Source organism: Equus caballus, chromosome 4 (genome assembly GCF_041296265.1).
Source record: "Equus caballus isolate H_3958 breed thoroughbred chromosome 4, TB-T2T, whole genome shotgun sequence".
NCBI classification, from domain to species: Eukaryota; Metazoa; Chordata; class Mammalia; order Perissodactyla; family Equidae; genus Equus; species Equus caballus.
Window position 1 is genome coordinate 32,182,373 of NC_091687.1, and position 24,770 is coordinate 32,207,142.

A 24,770-nucleotide genomic window follows, 5' to 3' on the forward strand; every position below is an offset into this window, starting at 1 on the left:
TATACTCAATAAGGTGATTTTTATACAGGGCAGAACAGAAACACACATAAAAGAAGGCTATGAATTAATCAGTTGACAAAAACCTTGTGACTAGAGACTCTCGGGAACCTAATCCTGTATTTCCTCTAAGAGTAATGGTCAGTATTCACTAAGTCAGTGTCCATGGTAACTTTAAAGGCCATAACTGCCACAATATTGAGACTTGACTTGTGTGTGTGTGTGTGTGTGTGTGCATATACACAATTGTTTTTGTCATGTCTAAACTTTTCATTATCATTTTGCATTTTTCTTTTTTAATAAATTCTCTGTGTAACTAATATGTTATTTTATTAAAAAAGCAGTATACTTATCACATTTTTAAATCGTCTGTATTCATAGTACATTTGTACAAGATGAGACTTGGCAATAACGATTCTGGAATTCATATGTGGGATAAGCGCTCTTTCTTTAAGTCACAGTTCACATATGGAAATCCTTTTCATGTTAGGTAAATATTGGCCTCTTCATTTCAATAGTCTATGACAATCAGATAGATACATCAAGATTTTAAATCATTCCTTACTTCATTTGAATTCACAGCATGCCTGTTAGAAAAAAACTGACACAATGTCTTTCCTATTTACAACTCACTTACAATTGTCTGTAATACATAAATGTCGTCTATACTTTTACTAAAAATACCTTGAATATCTGAAGTTCTTCTAGAATTACTTCTTCCATTGATTCTGTTTCTTGATTGTAAATCGTGATTACTTTCAGCACAATCCCATTATCTGTAAGAAAGGAAAAGAAGAGATAAACTAGAAGCTTTATCACAATCTAGTTTTCAAACAATTAAAAGCCATGTAGGCACTATGGATTCAAATAAGATTTGAAATCTAGATGAAGGAAACATTTAATCATTGCAGTTAAAACAATATTACTACTTATATCTTCCTATTTTCAATTAGCAAAAAAATTAACTTTATATGCCTGGCCAAAAAATAAGACCAAATAATATATAATTATTTTTCAAAAATTTCAATTCAAAAATCTAATAAAGGTTTAGAAATCAAAACGTCTTTTGGAATTAGTGAAATATAAGATAGATGCCAAATTATTTTAGCTTCTTCTGTGCTGAATGATGAAAGAAAATCTTTTTACCTAAAGCTACTTTCCTTATAGGAAACTATACTTTTAATCTTAGGGAGCCTTCCAAACAACACATTAGGGAAATCTTTATATTTATATGTGCGTGTGTGTGTGTGTGTGTATACTTTTAATAAGAAAAATTTCAAATATATGCTATCAAGAGAATAGCATCGTGAGTCCTCCTGTACTAATCACTTAGCTTCCATAAAGGATTTTATAAATTTATATTCATATCTTAAAACTCCACCTATTTTTATTATTCCTGATATTCTGAGCTTGTTCTTTCCAAAAAAAAATTTAATAAGACATTAATTTTCCTGGAAGAATAATTTGGTGTAGTGCTAGAAGTAACTCAGAAAAACATAAGCACTTTGGAGGAACTGATGCAACAGTTTCTATGGTATCTAAGCAATTTGTTTAAAAATTATCCAATCTTGTGGTTGGGTTAATAAAATTTGATTAAAATAAAACTAATAACAATTACTTGTTTTATACACTAAAATGAACACGTTATCATAATTTTTAAAGTCAAGCACACATAATAAATATCCCACGATTATTATATGAAGCAAAAAGCAAAGGTGAAACTCAAATTGTTAAATTGTAACTAGTGATTTTGCAATAAGAACTCTCCTCTCTCTCTCTGTCTCTACGTATATACATAAATTGTTAAAGCATGTGTCTGGTAAATTTGTATAAAAATAACTATCATTTGTGGGATTTTCCAATGTTGTATTCATCACACATTCATAAAATATGTTCTTTAGTGCTGAAAAGCTGTGATTCAATATTTTGATATCTTTGAATTAAACATGGTTTATATGATAGCACAAGTATATACTTGACATTTCTGGAATTCTCTGAAATAGCTTTGGTCAATATAAGAAGAAAGTATTTCTAAAAACAGTCTTGGACTGATATGTATGACTTCTACTTTCCAGGGCATTTAAAAATAATATACCTTTTTCCATGATTAATTTTATCAAATATTTCTCTAGCTTATGAAACTCTTTTTTTCATTCTTATTTTTTTTTAACTCTGTTGGATATCACTATGAATGAATTCATGGCCAGGTAACTTTAAGTTTGTTAAAGAAATCTGATGCTTTGTTCATCTTGAGCCCCAGTGCAGAGCATATTATTAATCTCCTAAAATAAATGATAAAAGATAGCCTGCACTAGAGATCAATGTCTGGAAATCAGATGAATGTTTCCTTACTTAAATCTCTGCTTTTTCAAAAAGTACGACTGGAGAAGCCCAAGCACCAATATTAATATTATATCCTGATTCCTGATCTGAGCATATGCAATGTCTCTTTAGAATTATGAGTCCATGGTTAAAGTTATATATGGTGGAATGATAACTCTTCTAAATAGCAACTACTGGAGCAATTACTATGATGCATATGAAAAAAGAAATTATCATTTTAAAGACTTTTTAAATGACTATAGAATTTTAAAGTACTTAGAATTTGATACATATTACCCTGAATGCTAAAGGATTCCAAGTTCTCTTCCACAAGCTAGATTTAACGTATGGCATTAACTGAGATTAGATATTTTAAAATTTCACTTTTAGCATATTTATTACATTTTGTTTTATTAATGCAGGATATTATAGCTTTGGTCTAAAAGTTTACCTCCATTATGGGTAACATTTGCCCTGTTTCGTACAAATGGTTGATTCTGACGGGGCCTGATAAGCATTGCTGTGATTATAGATTTAGGTGAAATTATTGTACCAAGTTGTTTGAAAGATCTTCAGACCTTAACTGAGCAGCCAAGGGTGGGAGAGGACCTGAGGGACTGACGGGGAACCATCCCTGCTATGGCACCCTATTTCATCTGTGAGAAGCTCTATTTGGAACCAATACTGTTTAATAACGTCGATTATTCATTCCTTCACTTATTCATTTGTTCAAATGCATTAAGTATTGACCACGTAACAGGAATTATGTGCTGTAACTGCCCCAAATCCTCTCTTTCAATGCAGCGGATGAGCAGTGTATAAATGGGCTAACGGGTCAACAGATTTGTTGATAGGTTTTTTCTAAAAATATTAATAATGTTATGGATTTTAGGGTTCAATTTAAATGTCTCCAAGTACTTTCTAATTTTTACCTGTCCCAATAAACAAGACATCATATTGGCCATCCTCAGCTTCCACTCGATCAACTGCTATTTGTTTCAGGTTATATTTTCCATCTGTTTTCACCAGTATCGGTTTTTTATGCGCAGGTTTTATGGGCTGGTACATAAGTGGATGGCTTCTCACAAATCGGATGGCATCATCGGGATAGTCTTTTGTGGTTCCGTACCTCCCTCCGTTCACTTTGCTGGCACACTGAAATACAAGTGGATGAAATAATTTTTTGCCTTATATTTATAATCAATTATGAAAAGAATTAGAAAAATTGGATATGTTCAATTAATCAACTGTGCATTTAGAAATTTTTAGAAACCGTATGTTTTTCATTCCATCTGTATTAAAAATTGCAAAGGGAGGCAGTTATTTCAAACATGCAGCACTAGAAATATACAGAAAAGAATGAAATCCCAGAAAAGTGAAGTATATTTACTACTGGTTCATTTTGGAGGGGGCAAAAATGTATAATATCATAAATATTGTAATTATTTTCCCCTTTTTTGGACATTTATTTTTTCACATTTTAAGTTAAATTTTGAAAGAAAACAATCTATTGTTCATAGCAAAACAAAAAGCCTCTTGTTGTGCCAAATCTTCCCCCCAAATTAAAGATCACAGCCACAAAAAACAGCTTTCCCATTATAGATACTGTGATAATATGATTGATGATGATTCCAGTTGGCTCACTGACTGGAGTTTTAGTGCTGTAATATAGAAACCTATTCAAATTCCATCATTGTTAATTAAGAAAAAAAAAGCTCTTTGTTCCACTGTAATCTGTATGAATTTGTATTATTTTTGTATGGATTAGCCACAACAAATTGAGAAAACCAGAAACATTTGCTAAATGTCTCAATTCTCAAGTCACTGACTCTAAAAATAAATGTTCACAGCCCCTAAGTTACTCCTTGGAATAGCTAAGTTCTTGTTAAGTACTCCCTCATTTCACATATTTTCTTCCAGAACCAGCAAAACTTGCAATGATTGTGTTGATAAAAATTTTCCACTTCAGAGTATAAATACAATAGTTTAGTAATCAGATTCTGCAAAGAGGGCACTTTTAATGGTTTGTTTTAAAAATTCAGGTCATATTTCTTAATTTGGCATGAATTTTTTCACTTGAGTGTACTCTGATGATATATAATTGGAAACATTTTGGATCAGCCTGGAGGAGTTCAGTAACCAGTCAGTTCCTTCAAATCTCCTTTAATACCATGTGGTTTCAAGAAGTACTTCCAGCAAAGCCACAGGAGTGGCTTTTCTCCGTTTAAATTGTAATTTCAATCAATAGAATGAAATAAAATACACTTTATGTCTTCCTGGAAGTAATAATTTTAAGCTTGTGAGAGAGAGTGATTGAAATGGTAAAGCCTCACACTCAGTAGAGGTGAGACTTGTTTCCACTTTGGATTTTGGCTCTTAAAAAACGATTTTTACTTGACTTGCAAGGACTTGAGGAATCAGCATAGTTATGAGTTTTCACCAGCTGCTCATAAAAGCATAGACTTTGACTTGCACGACAAGTTAAATGTTTGTTCTCCGCAGCCCACATAGCACACACAATGATCCTACACTTTTCCAATCTGGTTGTGCATAGGACATGTAATACAAAATCTCATCATCATCATTGTCATCATCATCATTTTTAGATAGGTGTGTAATTAAAAGCACAAGAATTTGAATGGCTAGTTAGGGAGAATCTTAGTGGCAGCAGTTCAGAGGCAAGCGCTGGAGCTTCCTGTCCTCCAGCAGCACATCTGTATTGGCACTTTTCTTCTAGGAGCCAGCAAGGGTGTTAAATGAGATGCTAAGTATTCTGAGGAGGCAGAGAAATGCTTCTTTTAGATATGCCATAGTGAGAAGTAAGAAGAAAGTTTGGCCTAGAGAACTTAGAGGCTGACCCAAATATTAGAATATAGAAATTTGGTAACATTCTTCTGCTTGGAGGTTATATGTGGCACTAATTCTTCTGAAGAGGCTTGGAGGAAAATGATACTCCTTTAGTGATGTTTCTGTATTCATCAGTACCCTTAAAAATAAAATATTAGGTGGAGCTACTTAGACAGCCAAAATATCAGTGATAATACATATTTTATAATGCTGCTAACATGTACCTATCATAGATTCTTTTCACTAAATAACAAGCATACAACTAAATATAAGAAGTGATTTTTCTTTAGCATGCAAGTAATCAAGCATATTTTTAGGTGTAGAATTTCTTGATTGTTTAAGGCAAAGTTTTGTAAAGTATCTGAAACAGTGAGCAAAATATTATGTCAGAGTCTTTAAAGATAAGAATATGTTGTTAAATATCTAAACTTACAGAACCAGGTCTTGGATAAGGGACTTTTCCTTCATAGAGTGTCCAGTGGTATTCAGGTCCTTCCTTATGTGCATATGGCCCATTAAAGGCTGCCCGGATGCTAGACATATGATAGACACATACTGCATGCCCTCTAAATATATTACTGAAAAATACAAAACAAGATAATTACTCTTCTGGAACTGACTAGGAGGTCACCTAGTCAAACCCTCCAGACTACGTAGATAAGAATATAGTCTTTTGGGTAAAAATGTTGCAATCTCTTAAGTATTGTATATTCTAGAAATATTAACTGTTGCAATATTTCAAGTATTGAAACTCCAAAACTTACCATTTCTTTGCCTATTTACTATCATAAATTGAAAATGACATTGTTAGAATCAAAAAGGAGTTGTGTCACTTCACTATTACTATTAAATCTTATGTTTATACATTTTTTATTAAGGAAGATCTGGCCTTAATATTAAAGAAGATTCATTCCCAAGTTGGATTACTCATTTTTTAAGGTTTATTTCCTTGCATGTTTTTCCATCTTCAGAGGAGATACTGCTTTTCTAATCACCATGCTGTTAATATTGCCACAAATTCTATTCAAACTTTATTAGATTTCTCAGTGTGTTTATTAGATTTCTCAGTAACAATTTCTCAGATTGCTACTCATGAACAATTTAAAAGTCACAAAAATTTGGAACTTTGTTATATTCTTTAGCTTGAGGTCACACAGACATTAACAAGCTTGATGTATTTTCCTTCCTCTAGGTCACTGAAAACAGTGCTATAGTGGAAAGAGGATGGACTGAACAAGATTAATTTCGGGAAAATGACTTAAATTATATAAAACAGATTTTTTACCTCCAGAACTGGTAGCAATTGAAATTATTTTCTTGATAAAAATTTCTACGTGCTGAGGATAAACACATTAATTGACTAATGACAGCAAGGTTTATCAGGGACATTTGTAGTAAGATTCTGCAAAGGAACATTTCCAAATGATTTGTTTAAGATCTGGTCATATTTCTTAAATTGGCATTATCTGAATGAATTCTAACATTTCCATAGCATCCTTATTGTGAGAGTAAAAATAATTAATGATTGTGAAAGTGCTCTGCAAAATGCAAAGTTCTCTATAAATATAAAATTTCCCACATTCTAAGACACCTGTAGGACAGCACTTGTGTTAGTGTCTTAGGACATCAATTCACACATTTTATAATACACCTTGAAGCAATTGGAAATGCCTGCTGTAGGGAGAAAACCAGAGATAGTCTCCCAACCAAAGTGGCAGTAAACCTTTGATCTCCATGCTACAAATATCAACCTTTAAGTCAGGTAACAGCTGGGAAGACTTTTTCTCAGATTTATATATAAATTGAACAGTCCAAATTGAAATTATGAAAGAAAATCACGTCTTGTCTTTGAAATCTCAGACAGAACCATTATGCTATCATTTAGGAAAGTAGCATGTAAAATGAAGATACTAACCCATAGAAAACTACACTCATAGTTTGCATTTATCGTTTAAAGCCATAGAATTATCATGCAACATATAAATTATTCACTGGCATACAGGAGAAGATGAAGTAAAAGAAAAAATTTAGGGATTTTTCACGGACTGTGATAACTACCAACAGACAGTAACTAATTTTCTTTGCATCAGGGAATAATTGATAGCAAAATTGTTTGCATGCTTCTCTACTGAAGAAAAGGTCACTTTACAATATCAAGATGCTTGTCCAAAGAGCTTTATTATTTTTTTCAAAGTGAACATAAGAAATCACCAGCTGAAAAACTAAACAAAAGCTCTATGGAGAGACCCTAAGCAAACATGTTTACATGGTTATATAAGAGTTTAAGGCCAATGAAATGCAAAAGAGGGACTGAGTAATATCATTCTATCCCTGTCAAGAGAATTGAGGCATATTCTTTATTTCTCATCCTGTCATCTCACCTCTACTCTGCCTTATTTGGAAATACACTCAAGAAATTATTATGTAAACTTTCAGCCAAAATTGATTCTAACAATATTTTTTCATTCATGTACCAACACACATGGAACTATATTTAGTTCATTTTTCCAGTACTCTTCAATGGATACAAAATACAAAAAAGTAAAAGAGAAAAATAATAGATTAAAGCCCTAAACTCGAGTAGCCTATTTAAGTGCAAAACATGGAGGGCAAATTACAAACGTTTGTCCACTACGAGTCTGCATAGGAGCAGGACAACCGGAGTGAAGGAAGGGGCAGAGTGCTTTGTGATTAGGTAATCAAGGAGTATTTCTTGAAGATGACAACTGACCTGTATTGGAGAACTGATATAAGCCAGGGTTGGAAGAGAGAGTCATTTCAAGTAAGATAAAGTAGATAGTGGGATTCTGTGAAGGTATCATCTTATCAAAAGCAAAGCATTTGAGAGCTTTGAGTAAAAACTTTCAAAGGTAAGTAGGTAAGATCTGATAGAGAGCCTTGAAAGTCTGACTTGGAAAATTCTATATGATGATTAAAAGAATTGCCCTAGACTCTGTGGCATGAAATTAATAACTTATAAACTAGATAAGAAAGGAAATCATTCTGTTGTCAATCAGAGAGGAAAGAGATTAGGATGCTGGGCATAGGAGGATGCTGGGGTACTTCAAACAAAACCAATAAGGATCTGGATTGAGATGGTGGCTTTAAAAATGAAAGTAGAATTGCAAACATAGGAGAATGAAGAGACATTGGTGACTTATAAAGTACAGAAAATGAGAATGACAAATGGGTCAATAGTATTCCAAGTTGCATACACAGTGAAGGGGTGAGGCATTTTTTTTGTTTCATCACATTTTTATTGAGCATATAAATTTCTCACCTGGTAGTGTTAAAGAGTCCAAATATCACTGGGTTCTTATGATCTCTGGTATACAGCAAAAAAACATCCTCTGAAAAATTAAAGACCATTACATTACTTAGTATTTTTAGCCCTCTAAAATAGTTTAGAACCGATTACATATATTTTTTTTTTTAAGATTTTTTTTTTTTTTTTTTTTTAGATTTTATATTTTCCTTTTTCTCCCCAAAGCCCCCCGGTACATAGTTGTGTATTCTTCGTTGTGGGTTCTTCTAGTTGTGGCATGTGGGACGCTGCCTCAGCGTGGTCTGATGAGCAGTGCCATGTCCGCGCCCAGGATTTGAACTAACGAAACACTGGGCCGCCTGATACAGAGTGGGCGAACTTAACCACTCGGCCACGGGGCCAGCCCCCCGATTACATATTTTAAGATACAAATTTTCATATGCAATCATTCAAACGTGACCAAATCACAACAGTGTGAAACGGTGGCTTTGAGCTGGCCCTCAAGGAAGGGACCAGAGGAGCTGACCCTGAGCTAATGAGATGGGTCTCTTTTTGTTCCTGCAACTCGTCTGTCCCCAACACGTGGACCTGGTCAAACTGAAAAGAACAGAAACTTGCTCTAAATTAGACAGAAGTCAAACACTCCAGAAAGCAAGTGCCCATATATGCTAGAGACAGTGAGGTTTATAGAAAGGCATATACATCAAAGAACAAAATTCAATTCTCCCAATAATATTTACCTAATTCATCAAAATATGTATCAATTCCATTCATTCCTGGTACTGAGCAAACCAGTCTCGCTTTTAGGAAAGTGCTCCACTTATTCACTAGCATTCTCTGTCCTCCCACATCATTCTGTGAAAAACAAAAAGCAGGTAAATAGCTGCTTAAGGAACTTTTACCAACAGATTTTTTGTATTATTAAACATATAGATGGCAAGAGTTGTAGCTTTTTCATTTAATGTGGAAAATTTAGCAAACAATCCCATACACGCATTTCCCCATAAATTTCTTTTTAGGTTTGCACATCTGCCGTGTCAGTGTACTTTCACTCTGGCCCGTTAAATATACTTTCTAGATATTAAGAATGTTAACAGTAGTCTCTCCTAAATAAAGCAGTGGCTTTTACAATACAGCAAACTTTTTATTATTTTAGTGATAAATAATCTGCTTATCTCAGAAATATGGAAACATCCATTCCTTTTTCTTCCTTTAGAAAAAAACCTTGAAATGCACACACAATGTAAATATATACTTGCATACCCATACACATACACTACATATACAGGCATTGACATATATATCTCTTCCTAAGTTTATTCTTAAATATCTTTTAAATATCAAAATAACTTTATATTTGCAGTATTATTAGCATTCTCTCAATATATATGCTATTTCAGTTGGTTTTGAATGATCCCAAACAACCTATCTGACAACAGCAAACTACAGATGTTTCTTCTACAGAGTCAACCAAATGAATTGTTGAAACATACTTATGTAAATCACTTAGAATGACGACTCAAGAAACTAAAAAGATTTTGGTTAAATTAATTTTTTAAAATGGCGCTCAAACTTCTGTATGGGAAGAAGTACAGCCTAATTATAGACTTATTTTCAGCATGGCTCTGAAAATGGGGAAAATCAGACAAAATGTAAAGTTCATTTCAGATAAGACCTTTCCCAGATACGAAGTATAAAGATTAGGCAGTAAATATCAATTTTAGGCAGCCTACAGAATATTAGAAACTATTTTAAAGTAGAAATCTACTAAAAAATTAACCAAGACCTGAGCACGAATTGCGAGACCCGCACAGTTACTGAGAGAGACCTGCGATCCTCACCACGCAAAGTCGCCCCACTCGGCTGTAAATCGCGTGAGCATTGCTTTCTGCCTCCAGCGCCTTTTCAGTAAAAAAGAAATACACTTTGTTGTCATCTCCGTCTTCATTGTCAGGAATCATATGTGAACCGACAAATTTTGGTTCTATACAAGTAAACAATAGAAAAAAAGTGAAATAGCTATTACAACAAAAGGATGTTATTCTACTGAATTATATATTATGTGAATGTTTAACTTTTATCATTTCATGAAGAAATAAAATATTTCTTTTAAAAGTTTGTACTAAACATTAAAATCCTATAGATATCTCCATTGTCTTTGTAAATCAACCATTTTTAAGAAATATTAGAGGAAAATTTAATTGGAAAATGAAAGAATCAGGGAGGGAAAAACAATTTCAGACCACAAGCATTATAGACTTGAAATGCATTCGAAGAAGCACAGATTAGGGGTATGATGATGACAATCTCTATAAACTTCCTCCCAATTATATAAAAAGTCAGTATAAATATGTGTAGAATATTTTAGTAAAAAACTATGCCATTATTTTTTTTAATTCATAAATTATCCCCCAGGTTAGCTCATTGTAATTTTAAGGTGGAACATTTACTCTAAGTTTTGTGTTTGAAGTCTGAGGAGTCTCAGTGAACAACCTTTGATTGACAGGGTGTGTCTAACATGTTAGTGATAACATGCTGCCAATAGTGACTATGCACTCGAAAACTTAATAAAAAGGCTGAAAATAATGAAAATGCTCATCATAAAATGATGATTTAGTCCCTAGATATACCAGTATGCCATAATATAAACGTTATTCCTTACAAAGAATTCTCTGCCAATGAATGGCTAGTGATTTTACTAGAGTCTTGTCTCTAAAGTGCAATGTGATCTTATTAAAACAAGCAAAGCAAAGCAATCAATGCATCCAAAATTATTTCAATTGACAAGAGAAAACAAAACAACTTACTGGATAAAGGTTTTTCACTTTTCATGTATTTGTTTGTTTTCTTCATTTAAATCCTGATTTCTAAGCATTGCTATGAGGGTAACTTGGTTTTATAATAAAGCCAATCCATTTGGATATAAAATGATATACACATATCATAGTTAACATTTTAATTCAGGAATATTGCTAATTAAAAAATCCTGAAATTTGTAAAAACTATAAATTACATTTGTATTGTTATTATTATAAAAATGGCAAGCTTCCCATCAGTTTTAGCCTTGTTTTCTATTCTGATTTATATGCTCTTTCCTCCTCAAACCTACCTCTCAACAGGCGTTCATCGTCATGCTCAGTTCGAATGTGAGCCAGTCGCCCCAAGCTCCGGAAGATTGCAGCATCTCTACCCCAGTAGTCACTGTAGAGTCCAGTAAACAATTCACTACCTATATGGAAACAGCAGTTAAAAATAAGTCAGTATTTGTTTCTGGATCTGACAACAATGTATAAACCAAAATAACGTTAAACGTATCCAGGTTTACTGCGTATATGACTTTACGAAATTAACACTATTGTTAAGAACATTGATGGTACAGTCAGACTGCCAGGATTTGAATCCTAACTCTGCCAATCACTAGCTGTGTGAACTTGAGCTAATTGCTAATCTCTCTGCGCCTCAGTTTCCTCATTTACAAATAGGAATAGCACTCAAAAGTGCTTAGAGTAAAGTACTTAGAAGAGTAGCTGGCATATACTAAGACCCACATGAGTATTTGATAAATAACCTGATTTCTTCTTATTTTACTAAAGTTCTTATAACCTTCATATTATCAAGGTATTATTATTGGTTTTATATGTGAATCAGCTAACCCAAATCCTTCTTGTAATAAGAAATTTCTTCCACTAACATGATTTTAGCACAGGAACCACAAAATCTGACAAAGTTGTAGATAACCCAATTAATTGTCATTTAATTTGTTTTAAGTTTGTGGTTTAGTTAGTTGGGACCATATAAAGAGTTCATAATTTAATCAGGCAGTCGACAGAACAAACAAAGTTAGCTGCAACATGTGGTGGAGTTTGTAACCCTAAAAGCAGACTGAGGAATACACCAATGTGTGCAGGGTCTCAAGAAATGGCAATGGGCTGGCCCTGCGGCAGGGTGGGAGGCCCAGGGTTTCACTGGTTCAGATCCTGGGCGCGGACATAGCACCACGCAACAGGCCATGCTGAAGCAGCGTCCCACATAGCTCAACCAGAACGACCTATAATTAGAATATACAACTATGTACTGGGGGAGCTTTGGGGAGAAGAAGAAGAAGAGGAAGAAAAGCAGATTGGCAACAGATGTTAGCTCAGGTGCCAATATTTAGGAAAAACAAAAAGAGACAATGTGTCTTTGCGGCTGGCCAGAAGAAAGACATTAAAATAGCTTAAGAGGGGCCAGCCCCATGGCTGAGTGGTTAAGTTCTCGCGCTCTGCTTCAGCAGCCCAGGGGTTTCGCCAGTTCGGATCCTGGGCACGGACATGGCACCGCTAGTCAGGCCATGCTGAGGTGGCATCCCACATGCTAGAACTAGAAGGATCCACAACTAAAAATATAACAACTATGTACAGGGGGGCTTTGGGGAGAAAAAGGAAAAATAAAATCTTAAAAAAATAGCTTAAGAGAAGAGAGAAAATTTTGAAAAATAATGAAAGGATATAACTGGAACTCCCAAAAGACCAATACTTCTCAAGCATGGGGACTTGGAGTCCGCTTTTGTCAAAGTGACAACGAAAGGTAATCATTATGAACATCAGTGGGGCCAGAGGATTGTCCTGGGCATATGCAGCTCCGGTGTCCTGTTCCAGGTGAAAATCTCTGGCCAAGAAGCAAATGACAGCAGCAGATCACCTGAACTAGCAACCTCAATTTAGGGCGGTCAAACTATTTTCATAATGAGCATTATATAACTCTGGTCAGGTTTAAAAATACAGAGATGATGAGTGTACTAAACTCAAAGTATGAGTGCTTTTCTGTTAAATTTGGAATGTGTACAGATGTGGACACATGTGCTTTAAAGTGTGAGTTTAAAGCTTAAGAGAATTCAAATTAATTGTATTTTCAATTTAATAAATTTAATTGTATATTCAAATTTAGATTTAGAATTATTAAATTTACAGAAATAAAAACTTGACCAAGTAAACAGAATTTAAGAGAACTTCAGTGTCATATTTATAAATTTTATGGATTAGATTTAAAAATTTTTTTCAATATTTATGAATGTTTTTTCTAATGTGAGTCCTTCAAACTTTAAAAAGCTTCAATAGATTAAATACATTTGTATGGTTTAAAATTTGAGAAAGTAATCAACTGAGTTGTAAATGGGACACATTGTTAGGAAGCTTATTTTCAACTTGAGTTAAATAACAATTTTTAGAAAGTGAAGATAATTACTTTTGATATATCAGGTTTAGAAAAAGAACAAGATATAAATGGAATTCAAAGGCTTAAGAAAAATAAGTTTTTACAAAATGTTATTATAATAAACTTTTTCATTTACAAAAAGACAAGTAACTAGTTTTATCAGTTCACAAAATTCACTATGGATACTTAAAAATTATATATGATACAAATAAATCTAGGTTTCCCACAAAGGAATTCACTTTTAAACTATATATGAGAAAAAGAGAGAGAAGAGCGAGAGCAAATGTAGTAGAATATTAACAATTGGTGAATCGAGGTAAATAGTATACACATGTAAATTTTACTCCACTTTCAATTTTTCTTTGCACTTGAAAATTTTCAAGATAACAACTTAAAAAAAATGAGCTGTGTTTGTTGAGTCCATGCTATGCTAAGAGGTGTCATAAGGAAAATAACAAAAACTGGAAAACAAGGACACTTTATGTCTGGACTTAAGAAAACACAATTTGGTGGGGAAAAGTTACATCAGAACTCTTATTTAAGCGTGTTATTTGGTAATAGAAGGGGAAAGAGTAACATAATTTATATCAAAGTCAATTAGTGCTGTTTCTACCAGAAATTTTATATCTATATGTGGAGCAAGAGTATTTTGAGATCAAAGGCACTCAGTGGTTAGAGATATGAACCATATATGGGACACAGGCTGTACTGCTTGGACATGGATAGAAGAGACTCATGCTGAATTCATTAAAATCCCTTGGGGATCATCAACTCTATGGCATAAATGAATGAGTTAACACAAAAAAGGGTTAATTGACTACTGAACCCCCAGAGCAAGGATTTTTCTGAAATATTTTTGTTTTTAATTATTATATTTGATTATATTTCCTGTCTAAAATATAGGCAATTTTGTAAAATTGTCCTAAATATAACTTATTTTTCTAATATAGACTGGGATGAATGCGTAATGAATTTTAGATACAAAAAATAGATTTCTTAAAAATCATGACAGTTTTCTATTTAAATTCTTAATATTAGATTTAATTTAATTTCCTAAAATATTTCTAAAACTTTGATATCTGAAAATATTATTATGGGAAAGCAATCTTTATTTAAGTCCTTATCAATTTTATTGTGCTTATCCCAATTTGGAACATTGTTTGGAACATTCAGGAACTTGTTTGGAACTTGTTTTATTCAATTCTATAAACTTAACAATTAAATACCCCTTGGAGCCACTAGATGGCAACCCTATGATAACAAGTAATATTATATCCAGGGCAGGTTACTTGCACAAAGGAAAAGAAGATATATTACTAATTTTACCTAATTTCCCTTTTTGTACCCAGATAAAAGAAAATACTTTGTGAACAATTCAAATAACACAATATGAACTGTATGACTTAAACTTCAAAGAAGCTAGACAGGTGCTAAAAACTATATGCTATGTAAACTGAACCAAATGTGTTTCTGTTGGAAATGTTAGGCTTTCGTCAGAAGGGAAACATTCTCCTTTCATATCTTATTATCAGTGTGAAGAACAAAATAAATTCATAGTAATAGATAATAAGGATATTTTGTAAAATACTTTCTGAAGAAAAAATAAACACTTTAATGAAAAATAATAAATTAGAATAAAGCTTTAGGCACAAATGATATCTAATCGTAATTAAATGAGTAAAAATACTCAGCATGATTATAATAATTGATACTATTTACAGTAAATACATAGTTTCTAATTGAAAACTTTAAATTATAAGCATTTGCTATAGAGAAAATTTGTGAATCAATATTTTGGTATTTTACAGAGTGCAAAGATAACATCTGAATAAATCATATTTTCATGGACTAAGTTTCATGTAAATACAGTCATGTTCTGCTTAACAACAGGGATATGTTCTGAGAAGTGCATCGTTAGGCAATTTCATGGTCGTGCAAACATCACAGAGTGTACTTATGCAAACCTAGAGGGTATAGACAACTACACTCCTAGGCTATGTGGTACTAATCTTATGGAACACTGTCAAATATGCAGTCCATCCTTGACCAAAACATCATTATGTGGCATGCAACTGTAGTAAAATATGTAGTAAAATATTTAGAGTTTTCAATGTTAAGAACAGAACTACCAAAGTTTTTAGTTTTCTATGTCTCTGGAGAAATGATATTTAATAAATGTATTAGCTTAGCCATAAATTTAACTGGTATCTAATCTATTTTGATATTCTGGATATAAATAACCAACTTGATTTTTATGCCATATATTACTTTTCATTGTTACAGCGCTGGCTTCTGATGGTAACAGATGTTATGTTAATTTTAGATGGTCAAGTGTGGCTACAATTAAAAAATAAAACACACATCTGCAAGGTATCTTGACAGGTGAGTGTAACTTATTATTGTCATGCTCGACAATAGTCTCTATGTACAGAAACAGAAATACTGGAAATAGTTCTGCATTGGAACCCTAGCTCGAAATCTGGTGTTTGACCATGGCAAAACTGTTCAATATCTCATGGTCTTGTTTACCTGTAGAATTAGAGAGACCTACATGTGATTTCTTGAGGATGCAAATCTGTTATAGTCTCTCTGCTGCTCTTTATTTTGCCTGGAATTCTGCACCTCCCTTCCCACTTCACCTCCCGTTTACCTGACTATTGCCCACTTTCCCCACGAAGCCTTCGCTGACCAAACTTTCATCAGTGTTCCTAGTACCACCACAGCCCCCGTGCCCATTTCCGTCATACTGTTCATCCTAGCATGTGTATTTGTCTCCTTACGTATTTGACATTATGCCTCACTAGAATGTAAACTTCTTGATGTGTCTTATATATTCTTATGTCTTGAGTATCTTGCACAGTGTCTGTAGTACAGAAATGCTCAAAAGACATTTGTTGAATCAATGAATGACATAATGAATTAATAAATGAATAAATCTAAAACTCCTTTTAGATGTTTAAATTAAAAAGCTATGAAACGTAGTAAGAAAAAATCAGGATAAGATTCTGATTTTTCAAAGATGCTTCAGGGAGAAAATTTCAAAAGAAAGAAAAAACCACTAGTCGTTTATATGAATAACAAGTTCTTTGAATTTTTGCTCCTCAAGAAATCTATGTTATTTAGTAATTTTAACTAATGAACACAGGGACTTTATTTTCTTCTAGTATTTATCCCCAATAGTTTCTCCCCAAAAGACCGTATCTACATTAAACTGCTTATATGAAAGAAAATGAGACAATCACTTGACTCTTGGCAATATATAAAACAAATCCACTGTAAATAACCCTAAGTTAAAATGCATTATGAAAATACTTTCCTATATAATTCCTTTTCTTACAACACAAACTTTAACTGAAGTTTTAATTAAATATATTGTATTACTTTAATATTTTATGAAACTAATCAAGAGTTTTGTTCATGGTCTGAATATTAATCTACTTGAGTTTTTATTTGCCACATTGGAAATATAGATTTTTAACTGTTTAGTGAGAAAAATTCACAGTTTTCCTTGTTCTTCTTAAGTTTTACTCAAGCATTACTCCTATGTCTAGAAATCTAAATAATGTGAAACACATTTGCCTCGTGGAAAGCACGTGCTAAAGAATAGCTTAACTGCATCATTTTATAACTGAATTGTATAATTTTGTTAGAAAATTATACTACTTTCAATGCACTATTCTGCAGAATGACAGTGGCATGCACAACCGCCAGGAGAAACAAAATGTGCTTGGAAGGATGAGAATGGATACAAATGAGCCATAAAATCCAGCATCCCAGATCACACCTACACTGCTTAAGATGCTGAAAGAAATGGGGGAGAACGAGCCCTTTTATTAGTTATGTAGTTGTTTGGGCTTTTGGGATTTTTTGTTTGTTTGTTTTGGCATATAGGTGGCATTAGCTATCAATGTTAAGAAGGTGGTTTCTGAGGCATGAAGGAAAAAAAAATGTGTTTTGAATCTGTTCATATGCATTCACTGTCACCCATGGCTGAACTCTGAGTTTTCTTGGTGACATTGATAGTGTGATGGTCAAACCAGATTCCTAAGAGAGAGAATGTCAATGGGGAATTGAAGAGTAGGATTTTTTTCTCCTATCTTTTTAAAGACATTTTGTTTTGTGTTGAGGAAAGCATAAGCAAAGTATTCAAAAAGCTCCTGAGGGACTAGCAGTTATGGCCAGAATCAACAGAAAGCGTGTGGGTAACTGGCATTTAGCCAAATGTGAGGGAGCAGCAGTCTTGGCTAGGAAATTACAGATACTCTTTTGGAACAGGAATGTGGTAAGGGTCTAACTTTAAGTCTAAGCTTCTACACAGTTGAGATGAATTCAAGAAATGACCCAACTCTTTCACTTATGTTTATAGAGGTTGTAGTTATAAAGACATGGATTTTACCTTCTTTTAGATTTCTTTTTTTTGAGGAAGCTTAGCCCTGAGCTGCCAACCCTCCTCTTTTTGCTGAGGAAGACTGGCCCTGAGCTAACATCCGTGCCCATCTTCCTCTACTTTATACGTGGGATGTCTGCTACAGCATGGCTTGCCAAGCGGTGCCATGTTCACACCCGGGATCTGAACCAGTGAGCCATGGACTGCCAAAGTGGAATGTGCGCACTTAAACGCTGTGCCACTGGGCCTGCCCCCCATTTAGATTTTTTCGCTTGTTTTTCTAATATTTATGAAGTCTTACTTTGTGCCAGAATTATTTAAGCATAACTCTGCCCTGAGTATAAATATAGTTAATTAGAAAGAAACATTTATTTAGAAAAGAAAGTTTTAATGTTATTAAGAGCTTGAAATAATCAAATTTTCCCTGCATGTATTCCAACTCCCTTCCATTCAATCAACATTGACCTTTAATTCACAGAATTTGTAAAATTTGTAATGAGGAGATATATTGACAAAGGTCTTATTATTATGAAAAAAGTGCAGGAAGAAAATTTCAGTGGCTGTAAACTATCGTAGTTTTATTTTCTGAAAAAAAGAAACATAGGACAAAAAAGGCATAGAAAGAAAATTTCAGTGAGTGTAAAATATGTTGTGGCTATTTGTTAAAATAAAATTATGTCTGTTACTTGAGAAGTATCCTAAAAATATCCCAACAACAAAGCTAACACTTTGAAAGCAAAGTGTGAAAAGGTACGTGACAAATCAGTGTGGTTTTCCCAACAAACACAGTAACATGCCCGTTAACATACCTTAGACAGTTCAGGTATGGTAAGTATTAAATTACAAAACTGGTAATACAAATCTGGGCCAGAATGAAACATTAAAAAAAAAAGGCAATAGAATTGAGAGGGCGAAGAATAAGGGAAATCCTGAAGTTACTGAAGATATTATCAACTTAGGGAGCATATTGGAAAATTACATCAAACATAACTGATGAAAGAGTCAGCTAATATTTTTCCTTCTAGGCCAAAATGGCATATGACAAACAAAATAATCCTGAATTTTTATTTGGCCAGTCAACAATCCTAATAATTTAGTGGCAGAATAAGTGCTAAGTATCTTTGGATGACCTGAAAGGTATAGACAAGTAATGAAGCAGTTCATTTTACTAAATAATTCATTGTTTCAACAAATTGCCTTTAAAACCAGGTGGTAATGTTTTGTTTTCTTCAGACAGTTACTTAAGACCACTTTAAATGTAATACTAATAATCACAGTAGGGGGAAAATGTGTCTGACGTAGAAATCTCGCAGCTGCCGTATGAACGCACATGCCACCAAGATAGATTATGTTAACAGTAAGTGGCACTTGAAGAGCAGGCCTAATTAATGTGTGATTTCAGTTTGATTCGTTTCTCACCATACAGAACACAGCTCAATAAGAAGCTTATTTTAGTCCTTAAATCCTGTTTCACATAGAATCATTGTAAGTTACTAACATTTCACTTCTAAATTAGATTATAAATTTAATAAAAATGTCTTGTTAACTTGCATTCACCCAGCAAAAATCTTTATTCTTTATTTAGTTTTTCAGTAAGCTTTTACTCCATGTGATCTTAAGTCAACTGAATTTAACTGAAATGAAAATTGTATCTAAAGAAATTATTAATAATTCTCTGATTTGCGAGCACGTTTTTTTCTTTGGGGGCCTTGTTAGTTTTATAAGTACTGCTACAAATTTGAGTTTTTTATCATGAAAGTGCATCCTAATGTGAACAAGCATTAAACATTAAGTGCAACCTATAATTAACAAAGAAACAAAGAAGGAGCAATAATCTAAAGATGGTCATCTTTTTGCTGGAGTCTTGTCCTAACTCATCAGCAGAGAACATGCGTGGTCATAAAATACCACAATCATGCATTCTTTCCCTGTCAGAGTAAGCTACAGTAAGCTTGCCAAATTCCAACTCAGGGAGCTCCATCTCAGCCCGAATGCCTGCTGCTTTTTCAGTTGGGGGAATTATTTCTACTCCCTCTCTTAAAGAGTTTCTGGCTCACGTAGGTTATCAGGTTTCCATCCTGGTGGCTGCTGCATATCCAGAGTGAGTGAACTATCTCTCAAAGGTACTTTGAGATGAAAGTTCGTGGATAAATGCGAAGAATTATATTTTTATTTCTTCTCTTTGGCAGGACTATTCTATAACTTTTGTGTTTAGCTTGGAGGGCTCTTATGATTTGATTGCTCTTCTGAATAAGCGAAACAGCCACCTAGATGGCAAGCGCTTCACATTTCAGCATAGCGTAATTTGGTTTGAAAGTTCAATGAAACTCACTTGGAAATGTCCCCCCAGTAATATTTCCTCTCTTAAAAAAACCAGCTTTAAATTCCTGGTTTCATGCATAAACAAGCTTCAGGGAGGCTGAGTGGTGAGTGGCAGGGTGGCTAAAGAAATTACTTTTAACCATTTAAGTGAAATGTTAAAAAAAATGATATTCTCTTCTAACCTCAGAATTTTCACCTTTCAATATCACTTATAATATTCTTATGAGTAATATCCCCACATTTATTTTTGGTTGGTTTGTTTAGGAACTCCAGTCAGTATTCCATTCAGTCAATATTAATACATAGGAGGTCTTTTCTGTGCAAGATATTGTATGGAAACGAAAGATGATGAGAAAGTCTCTTTCTTCCAGACATATTCAAATCTTAAACCCGTAAAGTTACAAAAATCACTAAAAACTTTCCAAAAGAACTGTATGAGTCTATCAAATGCATGTATTTTAATTCGTATACTGCCAGTAGACTGGCATTCACCAAAAGTGGCATTCATTTATGGATCTGGCATTCACCAAAAGTGGCATTTCTAAGGTTTCGATTCCTACTAAGTCTAAACTGCATTAGGCAACTCTATTCTCCTATTTAAAAAGTCCCTTCCTCATATTGTGTTTACATACACACACACACACACACACACGGGTTAGTAGAGGAACTCAAGATGTGTTAAAATAATATTTTTCTTTAAAATTTTTTATTTTTTAAAAATATTACATCTCTTTATTCAAGCCCCTGAAGAACTTAATTACTATGTGAAATTCTCATCTTTCAGATCTTTCAGATAATGAAGCTGAAGTAAATGAAACTTTCCCTACTAATTAGAGCTAACAAGATTTTTGTTCTACAAATAAATATATATGTAAAAGCTCTATTTATTTGGACCTGAGTCCCATGATTGGGATGGGGGAGCATAGGGAGTGGGATGCCACGCCCATCAAAATCAACTGTCTGGACTAAGTTCAGGGCATGGATAGTCTCTAGAATATGCAGGAACATGTGCATCAACTCTAAATTGAGAATAAGATATTTTGATTAATCATCAGTAGGGAGTTTTAAGTTTTAACTACTTATTTAGAACAGGAAGTCTCTACATGTTATTTTACACTTTTTCATTTTCTGCAAACAGGATGGCCTAATACTCGCACATAACTAACTCTACGTGTTGCAAATGTAACAATAGAAGTTTGCCCCGTCCTCTCTCTGAGCTGTGTGATTTCAGGTGAAACAGGAGAGGTACTATGACTATAGCAGAACCTCTCAACACTGAGAAAACAGAATGATTCCTCATAGCACCTATGTTAGATGTCAGGGGTTGCTCTCCTCAACTGTGTATGTGGGAACTCATCCATCTGTCTGCACCATCACAGTGCTGGAGTACTTTGACAAAGGTGCCATTTTCAATCCCAAATTGTATAAAAGAGAAAAAATATTTTGCTGGGTCTTAAATGAGATTCTCAGCTACCTCATCTAATTAAATCGAATCAAATTGAAATCTAGATCAGACATGGCCAGCTTATTCTGTTATTCCAATGTGGACATTTATTGGTAGTTTGAGCTGTTCAACCTCTATCGTTTTCATTTCATATTAACAGGAATTTAGACAAATGACTGAAGTTCTAAATTGAGATGACTTTCTGCTGCATTCTACTGATACAGAGAAATGCACCAAGAAGAGAATATTAAAAGTTCCCCTAAAGGGGCCGGCCTGTGGCTGAGTGGATAAGGTCGCGGGCTCCACTTTGGCAGCCAAGGGTCTCACTGTTTTGGATCCTGGGTGCAGACATGGCACCACTCATCAGGCCATGCTGAGGCGGCATCCCACATAGCACAACCAGAGCCACTCACAGCCAGAAGAAACAACTATGTACTGGGGGGCTTTGGGAAGAAAAGGAGAAGAAGGAGAAGAAGAGGAAGACGACGAAGCAGAAGCAGCAGCAGCAGCAACAGCGGGAACAAAAGAAAAAGATTGGTGACAGATGTCAGCTCAGGTGTCAATCTTTAAAAAGAAAAAAGTTCCCCTAAAGACACAGAGTATTTAAGACATAAAGAATTAACATATGTTAAAATAGTGTAGTTTTTTAAATTTTCATAAAGTATTCATATAATTGCATTTTGTGAATAATCAATGGCACAATACAAAATATCTTACTTAAGGTATTAAGCAGCAATTTGTGTTTTCAGAATGAGACACCCATGCTTCACAGCAGCTACACTTATTTTAGTCAAATTGGCTCAAGTCAGCATGGCTTGAAATTTAATATCACTGCTCCCAGCACCAATAAATGGATATGACAAGGCACCATATATAAAGAAATACCAAAAAACTAACTGAAATTTCAAAATCAATATGACTACCACCTGATGTCTGCAGCGACAATAATTACCAATTAAAGTAGAGGTGAAGGAGGAGCTGGGATCAAAAGGACATCTGCCCCGTCCTCTCTCCCATCTGTGTGATTCCAGGTGAAACAGGGGATCCTTGAAAGAAAACCAGAAATGTCTTTATGAATATTGCAATTTTAATAAGAATGCAGTTGCTCAGATAAAATATATTAAACCTTGATATTTACAAAATAGGTATTGTAAATAGGATACCAGTGAGTAACATCAAGCTATTTAGGAACAAACAGGATCTTGTAAATAAATACATGGGTTTTGCAGGCCCATATGGGTTTTCTCCCTCCTCCCCAAAAGTATGCAGGTGATGAAATGAAAGAAATTCGCAGTGTTTATCACTTGATCAGATAGTATTAGTCATTCGGAGATGTGTCAGTTAAATATTCCAAAGAAATGGAAACTTGCTGAAAAACACAACAGAAGATTCAATGATAAACACGGAAATGGGCTTTTATTCCACAAAGGCCATTATTGATTTTCTGAATACTCTATAAAAGAAAATGATACAATTTTCTATCAGTAATTTGGAACATTTATTTCCAATCATTTTTTATTCTTCATCACATATTCTTTGTGTAGACATCTAATATTTAATAATTTAGAGAATGATTACTGCATAAATAACTACTTGAATATACAGGTATAAACAAATTTCAATCTGGCCTCATACAAAGGAGATAATTGAAAATAAATATTTCCATGAAAAACCACTACTTTATGGGTTCCTATTGCAAGCACATAACCACAGAACTTTTCTCTGAATGTTCTCATATTTCAAAATTCTCATTAATGGATATTTTTATAATCAATTTCCATTAAGTGTGTCATAAACGGTCTCGGTAAAAGAAAATAGTTTGAAAAAGTGACAATAAAAGTCCATATTGAAAATTTGTAGGAAAAAACTACTTTGCAATAGAATATTGTTGATACTGCTGACTGTGGCATCTATGATAACCCTGCCCACCTGTGAATCATGAACCTATAACAATCCTAAATCTGAGTAGCCTCTGAGAATTGCATGCACTTTTCTGGAACTTGATCTTGACTTTCGTAGACATCCCATTTACTCCAAGTTATTTGTTTTGTCCTTATTTTGGCATTCTTATTTGACACACTATCCTTCTTCTCTCTATGATATCTTAAAATCGCCATCCTGATCCTGCCATTCCAAAATCTTTCCCGTAAATGCGAGTTCACATGACCTCTATAACTCTCCAGTCTTATATTCAGAATTGAACCAGAGCTTATAGAACAAATGTGGCCTCCTGGTCCAGAAGTGTGGCTAAACTGATATTTTAAGTCAAAGAAAGTTTTACCTATTTAGACACTTTACACAAATTAGTAGAGAGCAAGAATGCCAGTAAACAATTTGAGACATTTTTGTGTTTACTTCCCACAGATGACAAATTTTCAACAACATGAGAAGAAAACATTCGTTCAAAGGAGCTAGAATTATTGGTCTGCCCAGCTAATACTCATGTTGAAAGGGTTTCATGTAAATTTGTGAAACAGATCCATAGCATTATACGGAGAAGGAAGGGATCAAGTGTATGAATGTTATTCTGGTTTGCCCCTTTAGTCACTGCCACTTTACAGAATATTTGAAAAAAATGGGTAGGATACGCATATTGTATTTTTTCTAATACAGTCAAATGTCCAAATGTTCAGTTATAGAAAGCTGTTGAAGAGATATACTGAACCGCTTTCTTAAAGCAAGTCTTTCTGTAGCTTCAAGCCTCTCTGAACTCAACTTTTTATCTCTAATGAAGTTGGTTTATCTAACGAGTATCATTAAACACTTTAAACACTACAATTGAAACTGCAAGAGAACAAGTACATTTCTTCTTTATTCAAGGAAGTACAATACATTCATTTAAATTAAAACTGTCAAGTGGGTGAAACAGATAGAAAACGCTAACTGTAAGAATGCTAAGATCAAGAGAATCTCGGATTTTGAAGAACTGCAAAGTTAGATCAAGGAAATGAAGTGACAATTTCTTAGAAAAGTCACAGGCTTTCATAAATATA

At 33.8% G+C, this 24,770-nt stretch overlaps 1 protein-coding gene across 2 annotated transcripts in view; it reads right to left on the reverse strand.

The window, feature by feature from the left end:
• SEMA3E (semaphorin 3E) overlaps positions 1-24,770 on the reverse strand; it is a 254,468-nt gene that overhangs the window by 24,538 nt on the left and 205,160 nt on the right. For both annotated transcript variants that reach the window (XM_001491062.7, XM_070264478.1), the window contains exons 5-12: positions 22,730-22,823; positions 11,541-11,660; positions 10,273-10,415; positions 9,172-9,286; positions 8,447-8,516; positions 5,600-5,744; positions 3,252-3,474; positions 682-773 (exon numbers count right to left, since the gene is read on the reverse strand). In XM_001491062.7, coding sequence (XP_001491112.4) covers positions 682-773; positions 3,252-3,474; positions 5,600-5,744; positions 8,447-8,516; positions 9,172-9,286; positions 10,273-10,415; positions 11,541-11,660; positions 22,730-22,823 — 1,002 coding nt within the window. The remainder of the gene's footprint in view (positions 1-681; positions 774-3,251; positions 3,475-5,599; positions 5,745-8,446; positions 8,517-9,171; positions 9,287-10,272; positions 10,416-11,540; positions 11,661-22,729; positions 22,824-24,770) is intronic.